Below are 21,327 nucleotides of genomic sequence, written 5' to 3' on the forward strand. Positions count from 1 at the left end.
GTCTATAATCTTTATTGAATCTATTACCATTAATAAATGGCAAAATGCCAAGTCATGCTATGCAATTCAAGTAAAAAGAGACCCCTGTTTTTACATATGGAAACCTCCTGATCCCCACATCACACACTAGTACCTAAAATAACTGTACAATGTAGCCAGCAGCCAATGTAGTCACTATTTTACAAGGCCTGTGGGACTATTCAGCCGCTCTATAAGTAAATGGATTCCATAATTCATACCTTCTGGAAGAGTGGAATGGTAAACCACGGGACTCCAGGGACTTGACAACTGGTCCACATGCAGCCTCACAGCAAACTCATACTTAGTATTTGCTTCAAGATCTTGAACTAAAATATGAGGCTCAGACCTGTGGATAAAAAGGACAGAATATATTTTGTTATAACTGGTGGTGAAGTGGAAAATCACATTACAAGCCTGTGTATTTGTATCACTTTTTTATAGTCTCTGACATGGCAACCAAACTGGGGCTTCTGACTTTTCAGCACATGATATCAGTCAGATAACAAATCGCAAATCTAATATACATTTAAGTGCTGTAATATAAATATGTTATTGCTTAATATTAAGGCATCAAACCATATTTATAGTGATTATAAAATAAATGCAGAAAGTGTCTACAGGAAGATTACATGAACTATTTCTGTACTTTACTTACGTTTGGAGGTAAAGCACTAAAGAAGCATTCTGCAGACCAACAGGATTACAGCGTACAGTATAGTTAATAGCTTGTCCAGAAGAAAATGCAGGTCGCCCCCAATATAGGTAGATGGAAGAAGAGCTGTTTGCTTTGGCATAGAGATGATGAGGTGGAGGAGGAGGGGGAACCATGTGATCAGGAACAGCTGTTTCAGAAGAAAAAAATTTGAAAAATTATTCTCGTATTGGATGTCACTAAATTCCAAACAGAAGATTCTGAAATCTTATATGATCCCTCTCTTTCTTTACAGGAATCTTATACATTTTTTTTTACACATTATATATATATATATATATATATATATATATATATATATATATATATATATTTTTTTTTTTTTTTCTATATATATATATATATATATATATATATATATATATATATATATATATATACACACACACATATACACACACACAATTAAAATTTTAGATCAGTGGGTGTCTAACTTACAGGACCCCTGCAAATCAACTATTTCCCAGTGCCGACACAAGCCACAATGCTCACCTATTTCTTTTTTTTTAAATCGTATTGTTTTTTATTAAAACAACCAACTAAAAATATTTTCCAATTTTGGAACAGAGAATACATACAGTGCAACTGGTATAAATGGCATGTGCCTGTATTGCAATTTATTGACGGCATACACAATCTCTCCATCCTCCACAGATAACCAAACACTAAAGAGCACAGGGGCACCGACCATCTATGCAGTATCACCTGTCGTATGTGTAATAATGGGTGAGGACTGCAGTGGTTGCCGCTATTAACAGTATGGCAAGTGAGCACTGTATCTTACTCCAGCACAGGGAAATACAGCTGTCTGCCAGTTGGATATAAAATAGATGTCCTATCCAATGGATGGGATATCAGTTTTAAAATACTGGAAAACCCCTTTAATACATCTGCACTGGGCTCTCCGCCATTTGGCTCCACCAGGGGACCCGAACAATGGAGAGCCGGACTGCTAAAACAGCAGTTAAACATGGACACCGCCATTTTCAAACTGAAAGCAGTGGAGAGAAAGGTCCCCTGGTGCAGATGTGAACTTAGCCTGACAGAGTGAATAAAATGCTACACATACACACTGCTACAACCTTCACCACCTTCCTTTAAGTCGTAGTAGATTATCTATTTCTACCATATTGGTAGTATTGACTAACTAGTAAAACATACACAAAAAAACAAAATGTGACAAATGCTACAACGTTATATACATTTTGGGAACCTTCATTCTGGCACACACACATCTTAAAGCATTACATCATTTGTATTGTCCAGCACTGGGAACTGAAGAATATAATTGTATAATTATAATATAACATAATTTAATATTATATTACAGACCTTGATAAGCTTTCAGCCTGGCAACATGGTCAAGAACATGGCAGGGAAATATCATGCGGATACATGTAAAATAATGCACTTAGGCTCTAGTAAATGTATATACATAAACATTAGAAGAACTAGACGAGGGCTTGGGTATTCTGGTTCCAAGCAAGTCAAGCAGCAGACCTCAAAGCGAAGAAGCTGTGATTAAATGTAATATTATCCCTCTTTGATTTTGGGTAAAAAATATGCAAATCTATTCTCCAGGATGTAATTAGGAGAACAGTGCACTCTGTACGCCGCCCTCATGCATGACCCAGTTAATAAGCCTACTAACATGATGCGGAGTTTATTGCCAAATTAGTATTTCTATCCCAAAAGGAACAGATTCCCAGCTATGGACAGCGCTGTTTCGGTCTTTTGGACCTCCTCAGCATAGCGCAGGGATACTGATTTGGCAGAGTGAGAGACTATAGACCAGGGTCAGGGGATAATCATACACATTAGGGAGGCACACACTCTCCCTAATGTGTATGATTATCCCCTGAACCTCTTCGATTTTGGGTGCTGAATTATAAAGAAAATATAGAATAGTGGAGAGGGTTTGAAGAAGGGCAAGTACATTATTAAATAGATGGATCTATCTTATAATAAAAGACTACAAAAATTGGGCATGTACACCTTGGGATGAGTTAGAGGTAATCCTATTTACATGTCTTACTATATGTCTTACTAGCTGGTACCCGCGACTTCGTCTGCGGTGATTGTAGAAGTGGGTATATACAGGCGCGGGTAAGGTTTTCGTACTGTGTATAAGGGATGGGATATGAAATGCAACTTTGTATCTTGTTTTTGCTGTAATTCAGACAATACGTGAGACTTTTGTGTTGAAGTTACTTTGTATTAGAGCTGCTATATATACGGTGTTGTGAGAAATTTTACATAGTGACTTTGGGACAGAGGTATTTGAAGTTAACCCTTTCCCGCCGATGGCATTTTTGTGTTTTTGGTTTTTAGTTTTTGACTCCCCTCCTTCTAAACCCCATAACGTTTTTATTTCTCCGCTCCCAGAGCCATATGAGGTCTTAATTTTTCTGGGACAAATTTTTCTTCCTGATGCCTCCATTATTTATTATATATAATGTACTGGGAAGCAGGTAAAAAATTCAGAATGGGGTGGATTTGAAGAAAAAATGCATTTCTGCGACTTTCTTACGGGCTTTGGTTTTACGGCGTTCACTGTGCAGCCACAATGACCTGTCCCCTGTATTCTGTGTTTCGTTACGATTCCGGGGATACCAAATTTATATGGTTTTATTTATATTTTGACCCCTTAAAAAAATCCAAAACTATGTTAAAAATTTTTTTTTTGAAAAGTCGCCATATTCCGACAGCCGTAACTTTTTTATACATCCGTGTACGGGGATGCATAGGGCGTCTTTTTTTGCGGGACCGGGTGTACTTTGTAGTTCGACCATTTTTGGGAAATGTTATTGCTTTGATCACTTTTTATTCAAATTTTTATCCGAATCAAAACAGTGAAAAAACGGCGGTTTGGCACTTTTGACCATTTTTCCCGCTACGGCGTTTACCAAACAGGAAAAATATTTGTATAGCTTTGTAGAGCGGGCAATTTCGGACGCGGGGATACCTAACATGTATTTGTTTCACAGTTTTTAACTACTTTTATATGTGTTCTAGGGAAAGGGGGGTGATTTGAATTTTTAATCCTTTTTATTTGTTTTTATATTTTTTTAACTTTTTTTTAAACTTTTTTTTTGCATTTATTAGACCGCCTAGAGGTATTGACATGGGTGGGCGGTGTCGCGGATTGTTAGAGCGGTGGGCGTCGGCAAACATGGCTGCTCCGGAGCGTTATAGAGCGCCTCCTGGAGTATCGTTAAGGTGAGGGGCAGAGTGGTAAAGTATATGTATATGAGATTGTGAGGGGTTAGGGGCGAGGCTGCAGAGGGCAATATGAATTTTGTGGCTTGCTATGGTCCAAAGTGTGTGAGATTGGGTTTTGTGGGGGTCCTGGCACAAACGTATGTGCGCTATTGTGACGAAAAGTAGCCTATTGCGCAATCAGGTGTATTAACTATGTTTGTGGAAATTTTCAGCCAAATCGGTCGAGCGGGTTTTGCGTGATTGAGGAACAAACATCCGAACATCCAAACTCACAAACCCACAAACTTTCACATTTATAATATTAATAGGACTAAATGAGTGATTGATACATAGAGTCAGTCATAGGATTTGTTCTTTCTAAGGGCTTTACAGAGAACCATTGGACAATTTTTATATGTGGAGCTAAGGCTTTTAAACCATCAATACAGAAAAGGGTTCTTTAGTTTGAAAACACATAATGTAGCTGAATACACGCCTGGCTGCTGATGTCTCCACTCAGATTGTTAATCATTTAGTGATTATTTCTTGTTTCCCCGTTATTAGCTGCACTTTATTGGTGGAAAAACCACAGGGACACTAACAGGGGCACAAGGAACAATAAGTATGAGAGTAATAATCTAATTGAAGACACCAATGCCAATCTCAAGCATGTGGCCAAAGCTGTAGTGTGTGTCTTCACCCTTACAGTTACAGAGTATAACTATGGAATGTCCTTCCCCAAGAGGGAGAATTGGCAGATACAATAAAACCAATTAAAAAAGGCTATATGCTTATCTGACAAACGGCATTAAGGTTTATAATTAATTTCTATCAAAAGCAGGTTTTTGCTATTATAGATGAGACAACTATAAGCACAAAAGCCTTGATACCGGTTACATCAACATAATCAACTGACTTGTGTATTATCTCATCCTAGTCAATGCCAATGCTACCATTTTGTGTTCCAGCCCACTGTATTTCCTGCATTTCCCTACTTGGAAAAATGGACAGCCCATAGAATAACTACCTCTATTGACTCCTGATGATGTGCATGATTTATTATAACTTTCTAGTAAAGATATTTTAAAGTTACTTACCAATACAGACTGGTGTGCTGACTGTTTGGTCTGCTTGATATCCTTCATCCATATTGTTATAAGCAAGCAACCTCACATGATATTTTCTTCTGGGATCTAAGGGTAAAGCAAATACAACATCAACATAAAAACTGAAGTCACGAACACTGAAAAACAGATCAATTTTAAAACCACTGATTATATTACTACATATCTGGTTATTTGAGTACAGACATGTCTGTATTTACAGTAAATTCTTTGACCCCACTTAAGAGGAATTGGATTTCTGCTGTAATCTGTCCCAGTTCCTGAGCATAATAATACGGAATAGCACATGGGTTACAAATATAGGAATATACAAGCCCTTAGGCCTCATACATATGGCAACTGCAATGCTTTTGGTGAGACACTATATTATCCTCTGGGTACAGTACTTCTAGGGGAGAATACAGTATGTGTTGATTATATGGAATCAGCTTGAAAAACAAGAATACAAAGCACAGGGATGTAGAGTACTGGCCCAAATGGATATTGTATATGTGGTGTATCTGCAAAGCAGATTACTGGATTACAGAATAATATCCTTAGCACCACAATCATACTCCATCATGCCACTGATAAGACAATGTATCATGAAGACAGACATTTCTTCACATTCAATCACGGCTGAGAAACTGACTCTGTTTCTCCTAATGTGTGTTTAGAACTGGAGAAGGATTAATCATGCTGCCTCCACATTCATAAGGAGTGTCTGTAACCCACACCAAGACCATAGTGTGGAGTAAGATGTTTTCTTAACCTTTTGATGCCCATTTATCAACACTTTGCATGTTAGCTAGCCATACAGCTGCATGACACATAACACATTCTTAGTTATTGCTATGTCCTCTATCATTCCACTCCACTATATCATTCCAACCTCCCTTGGAGATCTCTGCAGTATCTACATATCTTACTTCAATACCCACAGTGCTTCAGCATATGGCATAATCATCCTGCATTTTCAATAATATTTCCCAGTGAGGTGCCTTGAGCATCCTCGAGGTTAAATCTCATTGAATGACCAAGTATGCTGCAAATCAATCTGATTGATACAAACAATTATTCTGTTAACTGGACAATTTGTTATAGCTGGATGATGTTCCATTAGAATTGTTACATCTATCAACAGCTTTAATATGTTACCAAAGACAAGTAATGGTTTTATCACTTATCAGATCTTTAAGAGACCAAGCTTGAAGATACAGATTAACTTTCTGCAAATCTGACAAACAGAACGGGAACCCAGTTGTGCTGTTTCAAGGTGTATGCCATGTTGCACAGCAGTGAACCTCAAGACTCGCTGTAAAATCAATCCTTATTTATGAGTTCCAGTTGAGTGGCTCATCATTACCACAGGTTTAGTCATGGTATCTCTGAAATGTAGAGACACCCAGGGTCCCACTTATCTGAAACCCCCTGCGTATATAGCATTGATAGAAATCTGTAAACGGTTCACTGCTTGGTTTTCTGGACTTCTCTCCAAACAAGCAGCTCAGTTCAGATTGAGGATGACAGCTGAAGGTAATTGTACAGAATACCAAATGCCATACTTTTCTTTAAAGATCTCCCCTGGGGTGAGCAAGAGTCAATCAGCTTACGATGGAAAATGACAGAAATGATTAATATTAACACCAATGCTCTTCAAAATACCTCATAACTGGCTAAAAAAATGTCACAGAATTACAATATTACAACACAGAATGACGATATTACAAACAAAAACTAATAATAATCCATGTTTCATTCAGATATTTCATTACAACAGCTACATTTATAAGCATAATAAAGCCTATACATTTCTTAGTAACTACACAATGATTTCTCTTTGAAGATATGGTAGTCAAATGATGGAAAGGAAGACAAATAGGGTGGCCTATGGCCACAGGCATGTGACTACCACCAGATGTCACTGCACACACACCGTTCAAAGGACATTCAGTCAGTGCTTAAGGTAAGAAGTGGGATACTTTAGTGCCAATAATGAATAACACTATTAAAGCTCTTGACCTCACTGAAGTAGATAGTTACTTCTGCTTCAGAGTCAACGGATATGAAATGCTTACTGTGTTGACAAATATATTGCTTGGCATAAAGCCATTAGCAATGTTGTACAGTTAAAGTATCTCAAGTACAGGACCACGAAGGTTTTCAGCACTCGAAAAAGCAATTTCTAATTGTAAATTCTAATATATCACTGTGGCTACAATAACTGGAATCAAGGATGTTCTACATTCATTTATATACAATACTGGACAGGGCTAATTCTCCATTCATAAAGCAATGTACTTTCAAATGTAAACACTTCACTTCAGACCTATAAGCCCTACAATGCCTTGGGATAGAGTCATAAATAATTATATATCTAATCCATAATTCATAGCATTCTAATTTTTTTCTTTATAGCTCTTCCTGTTTCAAGGAAAAAAGCAGAAGGTCTTTTAGTGAAAAATATAAAGACAGCTTCATTTCCAAGTACTCTGGTGCTGCAGTGAGTATATCATAATTAATCTGGTTTGCTAGATTGATATACAAAGAACAACATGTACGGCTAGATTATTAGCTTTCAATGGCATTTTGTCACACTCTAATGTGAACCAAAGTATAACTAAATACTTAATATGAACATTTAGCCTCTCTGATGACTCAACTATTAAAGCTAAAGACTCTATGGAAATTGGTATGGTATGGTTACGACTTTAAACACAAATGGTAATGGATCACTTGACGCTAACCTAATACATATATCTAGTTTATATAAATGTACTGATCCATCATTTCTGTTCAATTGATGAACCAAGTGAAATTATTCTAAAAATACGTACTTATGAGTCGGTGTCCCCTTCTATGACAACAACTACTTGGTATCCAATGATTAACATTTATTGTACTTTATAAGCTAAGTTTTATGATCAGTATATAGCAACTGTTGAAATCCAAAAGCACTGCCAAAGCAAAAGTTCTGTGCTGTATTTTTCTGATTCCATTTGTTTAGAACATATAGCAAAAGATACTGCTGTGGAGACTACAAAAGAAATAGTCAACACATTCATGTGTCCAGGGGGAGAAAGGTATAATGCAGCCAAGTTAAAAGTCCATGTATAGATATTAGGTAGCACTAGGGCAGGGCAATTCATTGAAAAATAATTGAAATTGGAAGACAGTTCAATTGTTGTGAATCTGCCCACGTCGATTATTTCCATTCTTTTGCCTTCATGCCATCCTGTCTTACACAGCCATTGGCTAAAGGATGTGTTACTGACTGTACACTATCCAATCAGCATTGCTTTTACATGAGTAACGGAAGCTAAAATTCCCTGGCATATAAATAGAGGGCGTGGCAAGTGAAAGGGGGAGTGTCAATTACTCATAATTTCAATCTGGATTATAAATAACCAGTTCTACATATAGCTGTAGTCCTCATTTATTAGTCTTTATGCCATATAGGTAAGTAGACACATGGTAAGCTATACAAAGTATGTAGATAAACCCTTGCAAGTAGCACCCCATGTATATAAAAAGACAAAACAAAGATGGCAGGTGTTTGCGATGTCACAAATGTAGAAAGTCCAGTAGAGGTTTCCTTATTCTTCCTGCTGTTTCCAGTTTTTCCTTTAAATTTTTGTCTCATCTAATCACAGCACCTTCTCCAAATGACTCTCAGAATCATTCAGATTTGTCAGATGAGATAAAAATTGAGCTTTTTGGCATTAACTCAACTTGCTGTGTTTGGAGGAAGATAAATGCTGCCTATGACCCAAAGAACTCTGTTCCCACTGTCAAGCATGGAGGTGGAAACATTATGTTTTGTGGGTGTGTCTCTGCTAAGGGCACAGGACTACTTCACTGCATCAATGGGAGAATGGATGGAGCCATGTACCATAAAATCCTGAGTGACAACCTCCTTCCCTCCACCAGGACATTAAAAATGGGTCGTGGCTGGGTCTTCCCACAGGACAATGACCCAAAACATACCGCCAAGGCAACAAAGGAGTGGCTTAAAAAAAGCACATTAAGGTGATGGAGTGGCCTAGCCAGTCTCCAAACCATAATCCCATAGAAAACTTATGGAGGGAGCTGAAGCTCCGAGTTACCAAGCGACAGCCTCAAAATCTTAATGATTTAGAGATGTTCTGCAAAGAGGAGTGGACCAAAATTCCTCCTGACATGTGCGCAAATCTCATCATCAACTACAAAAAACGTCTGACTGCTGTGCTCACCAACAAGGGTTTTACCACCAAGTATTAAGTCTTGTTTGCCAAAGGGATGAAATACTTATTTCCTTTATGCAAAATGCAAATACATTTATAAAATTTATACAATGTGTTTTTCTGGATTTTATTTTTGATATTCTATCTCTCACTGTTAAAATTAACCTTCCCTTAAAATTATAGACTGTTCATGTCTTTGTCAGTGGGTGAACTTACAAAATTATATATAAAACAGATAAAATGGAGTTTCAGGAATCAAATAATTATTTCCTTCACTGTATATGTACTACACTGTAGGTAACAGTACTCCTTACTCCTTACATGCAATTGTGGTGGTTTTTAGATTTTCTTATTTACCTAGCTCTTTGGTCTAAGGCCCAGGAGAGTGCTGTTTATATATAGAACTTTAAGAGAAGTTGAAGAGTTGAATTGAGGTGCTAAGGTCAGACGTATGGTGTGGTCAAATGTACATTTTTTACAAGCTCTTTTGTATTGTGCAGTTTTTGTATATCTTACCAACCTATTGTTCTCAAAGAGTCCGACTGGAAAGCTCATTGGTCCCGATTTCTAGGGTGAGTGCACTGCCCTCAAGACCAACCTCCCAACACAATAAAGTCTACATCATCATTCAACCAAAGGGGCAGCAGTGTAGGCCAGTGTGACATCTGGGTCAAGACCTTTGCCATAAAACCTGGGGTTGACCAAAGTGTGCTTGGAGCAATTGATGCACAGTGAAACTGATGTAGGGGGATGGGTGGGAAAACTGAAACACTGCTGGCACCAAAATGTAAAAAACGCAAACAAAAACAACAAACGTAGTAGGGTTTTGTCTCAGAAATTAGATAAGAGAAGTCTGCATACTGTATTATACTAGAGACCATAGAAAGATCTCTAGTATCACATTAAATCCTCTAGTCTGTGACTATTTTTAGGTCATCAGGGAAAATGCCATGGTGAAACCACATTTTACAACCAGAACCTCAATTGTTTTGTTATCAAAAAGGTAGTCACTAGAAATTGGCTGGGGCCACTGTAACTTTGGATTGCCCCAAGGGCCCATTTAACACATTTTCTGTCATAAAAGCAAATTACTTACTAGTGTTTCATCAACTAGAAGAAGAAAGAAACCTGGCTATTTATATGACCCTGTCTTGTATTTGGCGAGGTGCAAATAACACACCTCTCTAGAATACATTTAACCTCTCCAGTGCCAGAGGGAACTCGCATGCATAACAGATCAATATTTTTATTCTCAGGTTTATGCTTGCAATAAAGAACTGTGCCTAGAGGTTGGCTTAATATATTGTGTAAGCCTGGGGCATTGTAAGGTACAAATACAAAGAAATAGGATGTGTTAGTTTACTGATTTAGTGGCATAATCTGACTCCCAATACACCATTAATCCTACACCACAATATTCTGTGAGGTCAAATGCAGGATTAAAATGTCATGTTATTTGTAGGCACATTTATATACTATGTTATTAAAAGGTAAAATTGGTAGCCCATAAGCGAACCCATCTTTCTATTTTAATGATTATTAATGCTGCAGAAGCGGTCACGTTTGTTACATATATGAATACTACTGCATATCGTATTACATTTGTAAATGTGAAAATATTCACTGTTGAGTATTTCTTGAACATGTACATCATCATGAAAAAATGAAGGGGAAATTTATTTTTTCAGGTTGTTACATAATTTAACCTACTCCACATCATGGGCTAAATTAAGATTTTTTGCAGTAAAGGGGTTGCCTGAGCTTTGTGACATTTTTGATACCAATGACCTATACACCGGATGGATTAATAATATTATATCAGTGAGGGTCTGAACCCGAGCCCTCCACTAATAAGTTGTACCTGTCTGCCGTTGCCTTTGGACAATGTACAGCAAACAGAAAAAAAAAGCACCTTCCATTGTAGAATGGCACTACTGGAGTGCTGCAGGTCTACTCTTATTCAAGTAACGCTTCCTACTCCTGCAGTGCCACTGTGCAATAAATGATGCCTACTGCTTCCAGCTCCGTCTACTGCAGGGGTGCTCACACTTTTTCAGCGTGTGAGCTTTGTTAGCTGACCAAGGCAAAAGATCTACTAGGGCAGGGCCGGGGCGGGCCTGTGGGCGGGACTGGGTGGGCTTATGGGCATGGCCTGGCATGTGGGCGGGCCAAACGGATCGTGAGAGCAGGAGACAGCGGCATTCTGTGGCCGCCCAGGGATCCCCCGTGTCTGTTCACAGTGCAGGCTGAGAGTTATCTCTGGACACTGGCAGGCTGGGGCTGCAGCAGCCCCACCTGCCAGTGTCAGGAGATGACTCTCAGCCTGCACTGTGAGCAAGCAGACACCGGGGATCCCTGCATCCCGCAATCAACCCATACGTCCTTTGTGATCTACCAGTAGATCGCGATCGACGTATTGGGCACCCCTGGTCTACTGTATATTGTCCTGCACCAGAGGTTGACCAGTACTGCTCATCAGTGTTGGGTACGTGTGGCCCCAATGCTGCAAGAGAAATCTCCAGCACCGTCTCTATCTTCTTCTGGAACAGCCTCTCCCTGTGTCTTCTTCTGGAGCTGGATTCAAACTTCTACGAATGTTCAGTCAGCTCTGCCGTCGGGCATCGAGCAGAGCCAACTGCGCATGCTCGCTTGGTGTAAGCGGCCATTTTCTTTCTAGGTTGAGTGGCCACAAAAAAAAATGGTCGCATGCATGTGCAGTCAGCTCTACCCAAATCCCGATGGCAGAGCCGACTGCGCATGCGTAGAAGTTTGAACCCAGCTCCGGAAGCAGACACACAGAGTGGCCATTCCCGAAGAATATGGAGGCAGCACTGGATATTTCTCTCGCAGCATTGGGGACGCCACCAGTGCTGTTTGAGTGCTGCAGACTGCCCCCAGTGCTGCAAGAGAACTAATTTGCATACAGACGTAAACCGATTTCTACTGAACGGCGGCACGGAGAAGACATCTAAAGGTAGGAGAAGAATAGCTCTTCTTAAAGCTATTCCTTCATGTGATCGAGAAAAAAAAAGTGATTTTAATGATAGAATCCCTTTAAACTTTTCTATAGTTCTCCTTCTCAAATACTAGAAACATACTTTAGATGGAATGTTTCTCGGTATCTATGCCTTTGATGCATAAGAAGAGAGTGATGTGAAGGTGACTCTCACAGATGATTAAAGAAATAAACACAACTGCCAGTGACTAGATTTATTGGAAGTGATTCACTAACCCTCTGCAGTTGCTATGTAACATGGGAGTGACATGTAATTATGCTCTCAGAAAAACTGACTTCACAGAAAGAGGAGAGAATTTGCTCCTGATCTGTAATTATCTAAACCATCAGTTTCTTAACAGGATACTTTACATGGATATTTAGCTAAAAGTGTCTGGTCTAAAGAGTATAAGGTGTAATAAATATAGGTGTAAATAATGAATCACAGGAGCTAACATCTATTTAACCCAATGCAGACAGCCATTTGTATATGGTACAAACACTGTTGATGTAGCTTACCGTTCCATGAAAGCTGCTGAATCTTTCATATTTATAGATCAGTCCATTCTTAACACTAAGGTGATGATTATCATGGTCGACCATGCTGAAGTACTGGAAGATACCATCTGGCCTCTGGGAACTGCGTTTTTTTCCGCATCTAATCCACATAGGGTAGATTTTTTTTTCCTGATGAGCCTCTAGAAGTTAGGAGGCGAAACGCATAGAACACCCAATGCAATCTTATTAGGCTTTGGATACTATTAGGGCCAATGGCTTTAATACAGGGAACCTATGAATCGCATAGGAAAGATGTATTTTATATATGGCCTCACTAGAAATGATTGTCCAGTCGACCCAGATTTATTGATGGACAGAGAGGTCAGGCATTGTTGATTCGGCCCCTGTAAAGCGACTACGTGGCCCCCAATACCTACCTGTGGAATTGTTTGAACAGCGAGCCCACGTTTGTTTCCTATAGGTGTAATGTAGTGTATGGGGAGATTTAAACATACACCAGAGTGAATTCCACCCCACCCTTTGATATTTAGATGTTAATACAGGTGGACCACACTGCATGAAGATATTGACTCCTTAAATATGTATTTGTTGTTTCCCCAATCATATTTCATGGAGGAGGTCACCTAGTATTGACAGTGTGGCTGATGTTTTTTAGGGACATAAGTTTTTAAAGATCCCAAATAAAAGTTACATTTTAATTGTTTGTTTTTGGGGACACCTCCCTTTCCCTACCAGTGCTTCTATTTGACACCTGTGATTTAATTTATCTTTGCACCACTTATTGGCTTAGACTACGACACAATTTTGATGCTAGCACAATGACTGAAATTTTTAGAATTTTTACTATTTTGGTGCAATTTCTGTCACTCAGGTCAGCCTATTAAGCCACATCCCTTATCAACATGCACCACCCAAATGTTGCACGAGGCAGACAAACTATTAGAAAGTGTCAAAAACACACACAAAATGAAGCATTACGCATGTACACCAGTTTTTTTTATTGTTTATATGCACCATTGAATTCAATGTGTTCTCAAAATGGCCATCATACAACCATTATTCATGGCTGTGTGAATACGCCCTAACACTGAGATGCTATGGATTTAAAATCTTCACAGCAGGACAATTACCGTGTGAATATTTTTCCTTGCATGTGGAAGAAATTTGTTAAATCTGTACTACAAATACACGGCAGATTTTCCTGCATACTAATTCAGACAGAAGATCAACAGCGTATTTGGTAAGATTTCCCTGACCATGTCTACTGTTCGAACAGGATATCATCTAATGGAAATACTCAATGGTGTTTTGGTCTAATATTTATGACACAGATTAGCTGAAATTTTGTAGTTGACCTGTATGCATGGGACTATTCCAAAGCATTGCCTTGATATAGGACCACATAAAAAAAAAAAAAAATCTGGAAATTGTATTTAATGTAGTAATATCTTCCTTCTAGTCTTTACAAACTGCTAAATAAATAGTGTTACAATGTTAAATTTTTCACAAAAAAGTAAAATATTGCAGTTTACTTAAATTCACCGCCACTAAAATTTGTCAAGAGGATTTTATCTTCCAAAATTTTGGTAAAAATAAAGCAATTCCATGAAAAGGTTCAAATGACTGCTAGTCAGATCCCACAATTGTAAGGCCTGGCTGCTGGCAGCTAGTGAATATTTATGATAGTTCTCTGATTTCCTGTGGTTCCTTAAAATAAGGGCTTTTTTCTTGGGGGGCATGACATCAGGAAGACAAATGCCACAGCAATTAGTTAATATTATAATACTACACTAGCCAAAGTAAATTCTCATCATCATTATGTTAATCTCCAGTTTGTTCTCAATGGTTCCCATGTAACTCAAAGAATCGGGTCTTCTAAGACTCTTTTTCAGAATATGTTTTGCTTTCCAGGATCTCAATGGAGCGGCAGATGCTGCCATTACAGCAGCTTACACAGGTACAATCAGCAGCTGCCACTGCATTGTAATGAACTGCCCTTCTTATGGGGATGTCTGAGAAGAACTGATCCAGCATTTCTAACTTTCACCAACTGCTGTTTGAAGCGATTGTCATTTGGTGCTGTTTAACGCACCCCAATATTTTTGTGTTATAATACAAAAAGCATATGGTCACATACTCACTGCATGGCGATGACACTGCACGCTTGGAATATATGAATTTTATTTTTGGAGAACACATATCCCGGGCCAACACTTTTTTCTATAAAAATGTTTATTGGGAACGTGAACGTTGTCTATAACAGCTGCACATGTAATAGTCTACATATGGTTTATACCGTATAAGCAGAAATTAGTATTTTGACCGTGACAGAAAGAAATAGATGCAAATCATATGTAAATCAACACAAATCTTTTCTTTCCCAAATTTCAACCCAGTAGATAGTTTGTCACTTGATTGCATACAAACAATACAGCAATGTGACTGCAGTTCTAATCTTGAAATCGCTAAGAAAAGGATGTTTGTGAATATGGTCAATTTATTCCAAACTGGAGAATCACTGGGAAGTATTTAATGCACTCAAAGAGGGACAGGCCAACATTTCATTCACTGACTGCAACATTTACATATGTACTTCCATCATTCTGTGCCATATTCTGATGGTTACATGATGCCAACTGTGTGAAAACTCATAGGCTGGATTTACATGTTTGTATTATAGGCACAAACCCATTTCCAATCATGGCTCAATGTGGGGAATCCAACTGCTAGTTTAGGTCATTAGACTCATGGCTAGCTCAGCATCTCTGGCTGGAACATGTTTTGTATAAAAGGGATGTACTATAGCTGTGTGCATTCTGCTACATAGGTGTGCTTTATGTAACACTTGCTTTAAAAAAAAAAAAAAAAAAAAAAAGCAGACTTGTATCTTCTTTTCAGTCAATTGGTAGTTAATAAAAATGAATAAATTAATGTGTTTGTGAGCATCTAACATGTGATCAGTCCACATTGCCACACACACACACCACTGCAGATGATGAATGGAAAAAGGTAAAAACAAAATGTAAAAAATGTCTTGTTCTGAAGACGTCTCTTGGGTGTGCAAAGTATCCATATAGCTAGCTGAAATCAGGACGTATCAGTTACCTTGATCAATTATTTATTGTGTGTGAGTAGCTTCATGGTGGTGATGAACATTAGATATAAATCCGCCATTGGATGCATGCACATTCTGACGTGTGACTGCAGTTTTACCTCAAATTACCTCAACTTTTTTGAGCATGTCAAAACTAACACTGTGACAAGACACCCCAGAAGACCCAATATGTGACAAACATGTCTTGTCTTTATGTTAAAGAGGACCTTTCACCACTTCCAGCATCTGCAAATCCTTACAACCTTCAATAGCTGCTGCTCCACTGATACCACTGCAGTTGGAATTTTTTTTCTAACTTCTATCAATAGTGAGTAATTGGTGCTGTTCGTTTCAATACCCAATATGCTAATTAGGCTCTTCACTGTCAGATGGGAGGGGCCTCGTGTGGAGTAGACTTTCAGGAACCGCCCCCGACAGTAAAAAGCCTAATTAGCATAATGGGTACAGAAACTAACAGCACCAATTGGTCGGGATTGGTGTGTGTGTAGGGGGGCTAAAGAAAAAAAATCTTCTGTACCAGAAACAGTGGAGTGTCATCTACTGAAGGATGCAATGAGTTAAAGTCGGCTGGAGGTAGTAAAATGTCCTCTTTAGTATATACCGTATATACTCGAGTATAAGCCGAATTTTTCAGCCCAGTTTTTGTGCTGAAAAAGCCTCCCTCGGCTTATACTCGAGTCAGAAATTTTTTTTTTTTTTTTTTTTTTTTTTTTTTTTTTTAGGAGGGTGAGGGGGATCTATGACCAGCCACAATATCAATGTATAGAATCTCACATAAAATAGTGCAAAAAAAAAAAAGTTTTTAAAAAAATAAAAGTTCTAAATCACTCCTTTCCCTAGAATACATACAAAAGTAGAAAATGACTGTGAAGCACATATCCATATCCCCGTGTCTGAAAGTGCCCAGTCTACTGAATATAGGGTGTCTGCAGTGCTCCTGTTCCGTCGGGTAGGGGTTAATAGGAGCACTGCAGATACCCTATATTCAGCCAGACTGAATTCCAAGTGGGAGAAGAAAAAACAATCCTCAAGTTCAAGGAAGGGACAGACAGACAACCAAAACACCCCCTCACCTTTTCCAGCACCCAGCAACTACTGCACCCAAAAACTCTGACCATTTTAATTTTTGAAATTTTCCAGTAGCTGCTGCAGTCCCCCCCCCCCCCCCTCGGCTTATACTCAAGTCAATAAGTTTTCACAGTTTTTTGTGGTAAAATTAGGGGGGTCGGCTTATATTCGGGTCGGCTTATACTCGAGTATATACGGTAAATAAGATAACAGAACCGTAAAAGTTTAGATTACAACTGAAAATCAATTTTAGTCAGAATCTAAGTGACCGACTGAGCAGATACAGCTGTCAGCATGCTACATGGTTTACACCAATATAATGTTATTCAGAAGGTTCAAGGGTTTGAGAACTTGTAACCATTTTTTTTTATTAGGTGACAAGCTTATATAAAACTGATGGAACGGTTGTCTAGTCATGCTGTCATATGATGGAAAACATGACAGAGTTTCAACAGTAGATAACCCAAGATCAGAGATTGTAGCCTGTACTAGAATACATGGAGTATTCCTACAATTCCAGATACCCTCTCAAATCCCCCAAATGTAGTTGCTTTAAATAAAGGTTGTTCAATGTAAAACTCCTAATAACTTTCTACACATTTGTGATATAGTTGTACTAATAACTTTATAGCACAAATACCAAGGCAGCGCTCTGCATAAACCGTCTTCTATGTGTAGATCAATCTTCAGAGACCAATAACATGTGTATTATGTCATGACTGCAAATAGCTCTATTGTGCATATTAGCATAATGAAGATTGCATCAGCAGGAATGTGTCATATCAAGGATGTATACTTTCTAGCAATCGAAAACCTTCTGATCTTAAGCTGGTGTGACATAATCTCTTGATGACCATTACTGAGGTCATAGACGCAATGAGATCATGCAGGAAGACTACACTACTCTTTCCCAAGCACAGTAAATGTTTTCTGCTGTCCACTCTCCAGGCTTTCATGTGGTAATAGTACTGTTTTTTCAAGTCATCCCCTTTGACTTTTCAGGACCTTAGAAAGGCCCCACACATCTAAATGGCGACTTCCATTCACAGAGAACAATTGATAAAGGCCTAAGGTCTGGCATGCACTATGATTAATGGACAATACTGATTTGATTTTCTTCAGGGGATTTTTGTTAAAAGTCTTCACCAGAGATGTCTCAAGTTGCTATTCATTATTTTGCTTAGGTTTTTTATGGTCCATTTCGAGTTTTATATGTTTTCCCACTGTGAAATGAACTTGGGCAAAAAGTATTTTAAATGTTATCATAAAATGTATATATTTTTATTTTTCTAATGTGCATAGTCCAGCTATTATTCTTAACCCCCTGGGTGTGATAAGTTATTTTATCCCACTCCAAATGCTAAGCTTTAAGCTACAGGGGGTTGCATTGAAAAGTACTTAAACTAGTTTTGTACAAAAGGTCACATTTACAAATAGCCATCACTTAAATGTTATCCATAAATGTATCTTATTTATGCTTACAATATACAGGAGAAAAATAAATAACTAGAGAAAAAAAAAACTATTTTAACAGCAGTGTGTGCTGTGAACATAAATTATTTTCTCTCTCTCTCTCTCTCTCTATATGTATAAAGTCTATCTATTTATTTATAAAGATACATTTGAAAAAGAATATATGTTCTGCAATGTACAAATACTACTTCTTCTAGCGTTTCTTAGATACAATGTAACTACCTGATCTAATGTTTACGAGGATTATAAACTTTTGAGGCCTCAAAGAGAATTTCACAGCTTTAATTCACTTTCACAGATACCGCATGTTAATTGCCAAAAACAGGACAATCTTATCATTAACATTTCTCCCCCCCAAAACCTCATTTTGAGCACTAATTATAGGGTTACCTAACTGATGAATAATCCCTGAACAACAGGACCATTAAGTTACATACTATCACAATGCCCTTAGTGGATCTTAAGGGCTGCATCATCCATACAATAGTTTACTTGTCAACATATATTGTCTGTGCATTTCCACTGTGTGCTACTATGGAGGATGACATACAAATACTATCCAATACTGACTTGGTAATTTTGTATTTGTATTTGAGACATAGTATATTTTTATACTAAAGGTGTACCCGTCATAAAAATGTAAAAATATTTATTACATGGATGGCCATTTAAATGATTAACCACCATTTAATACTACATCACCAGTCCTCGCTGGGACATCCCCTAGCAAAATCAAGTGTTTGCTAAGGATATCAAGTGTTTGAAAGCTGTGGAGTTGCTAACACATCCTTAGGATAGGTCATTAAATGAAGATTAGTGGGGGTCCAACACTTGGGACCACATAGATCAGCTTTTGGAAGTGGCACAAGTCATGTGATACCACATTTATTGATCATGTGACCTGTTTGTAGCTCAGTCCCATTCAAGTGAGTTGGCAGATGTGCTTGATTTTTTGTAAAGAGTCCTCACCTGAATGCTACAGTCTCTTCGAACAACTGCTCAGCAGTGGTCACGGTGTCAGACCTCCATTGATCTTTAATTGATGACCTATCCTAACATACTGACTAGCTTAAAAAAAAACATTTAACAATGAATATTAGACAAGAACAGTAAAAGCAGCTTTAATGTAATATAGTGTGGTTGTCAATAAAATAAAATGAAATATACCTATCATATCTTATCTATCTACATATAATATCAATCTTTCTAACCATCAATCATTTCTTTCATGTGGCAATTCAACATTCAAAGGTAATATGGAGTCAATGTGATATCTTAGTAAATGAGATAACCAAGATAAATTTGTAGTCCATCTGAATATGCAGAACAAGCGTAAACTAATTAAATTTCATTGAGAGATGAAGTACTGGTGGAGGATCGGATGGGGGGGGGGGGTAATGAATGTTTAATATTCCAGCCACTGCTAGGCAAGAAGCTCCATATTTTGCTAGCAAAATCATGACCCTGCATTTAATTCAAGTAAGCCTAGAGCTTTACTCAATTTTTTTTATTAAGAGTGTTTGTCATGTTTTGTCACGTGTAGCCCATGATCAATATAGCACAGATATGTTGCCTGTAGAGATGCCTACTAAACCTGATTGCAATCTAAGCCAGTAAATTATTGGAAAGCCACTAAGCTGTAATTTAAAAATTGACCTAGCCGATAAGCCTCAGCAATGCTATCATGTGTGTGCGTGTAAGTATAGGTTTATACACCTATACATATCTGTAAGGCATAATGCAGTTTTCACTGACACAGTACAAATTGCTGCAACAAAATAAACATTGTTAACAACAGAATTCTTTTCTATGGTGTTAGAATTATTTCATATCTTTTTCAACATGCCTACAGATTTTTATGCATAGTGGTTTCCAAAATAGTTACTCTTGCAAATAGACAGTCATGTAGTTACTTCCATCTCATAGATATATGTCCTAAAGATCGTCATACGCGTTCAATAGACATTACAGAAGTTGATGACTTATCCTTAGGTAGGTCATTAATACTAAACCAGCAACACCCAGGACTCTACAGATCAGCTGCTCTGGGAGAGTGCGGCTGCTGGTAATGTTTACAAGACAGAGTTACATTGCTCACTCACCATACAAAATGCACTGGCAACTTTATGTATTGCAGCACTGCCCCACTGAAGTCTAGGTTCTAAAAAGGTAGAAAAGTCTATGTTTTCAAATGGTAGAATGGAATAAAAGGACCAGGGATGTTGAAATTAAACTTCCCAATCCTTCTCCTCCAACATCAGCTTTTAAAGAGAGTCGAGAGGCCTCCATACGCCTTAAGCCCAGTTCACATCAGTGTTCGGCAAATCCGTTCGAAATCAGTATTTGAAATCTTCAAAAACTGATTTTGAACTGTCTGGATTAAAGCCCGTTGAGTTCAAAGGGTTTTAAAAGTAATCCTTAAGTATCAGTTTGTGCCATTTCCCTCTGGTTTCCGCTTTTTTGTGTGGAGAGAAAAGTAGAACATGCAGGACTTGGTCTCTGTACTAAAAATAAGGATTACAGACAGACCGCAACCAATCAAGTTTTTTTTTTTTGTTTTTGTTTTTTTAACATTGAGGTCTATGGAAAACGGATCACAAACGAAAAGCAATGAGTTTGTGTCCATTTTGCAATAATTTTTCCCTCTGCACATGCTCAGAATGAAGAAGGGGTAAGGAAAAAAAAAAACGGATTGGTCAAAAACGGATACAAACGGTCAGGTTTTTTTTTTTTTTTAACTGACACCCATTGATTTAAGAGGCGTTCACACTTGAGCCCATGTCCGCCCACCAAGTCTCCATGCTATTCCACAGAGAAACTGCATAGGGGATGGCTTCCCAGTGGTCAGTTTTAAAACCCATTCATTTCAATAGGTTTTAAAAGCAAACCACTGGTGT

At 38.1% G+C, this 21,327-nt stretch overlaps 1 protein-coding gene across 1 annotated transcript in view; it reads right to left on the bottom strand.

The window, feature by feature from the left end:
* Positions 1–21,327, bottom strand: part of PRTG (protogenin) — a 105,460-nt gene that overhangs the window by 12,699 nt on the left and 71,434 nt on the right. The window contains exons 12-14 of the mRNA XM_075273490.1: positions 5,032–5,127; positions 677–863; positions 240–367 (exon numbers count right to left, since the gene is read on the bottom strand). Coding sequence (XP_075129591.1) covers positions 240–367; positions 677–863; positions 5,032–5,127 — 411 coding nt within the window. The remainder of the gene's footprint in view (positions 1–239; positions 368–676; positions 864–5,031; positions 5,128–21,327) is intronic.

Source organism: Leptodactylus fuscus, chromosome 5 (assembly GCF_031893055.1).
Source record: "Leptodactylus fuscus isolate aLepFus1 chromosome 5, aLepFus1.hap2, whole genome shotgun sequence".
NCBI classification, from domain to species: Eukaryota; Metazoa; Chordata; class Amphibia; order Anura; family Leptodactylidae; genus Leptodactylus; species Leptodactylus fuscus.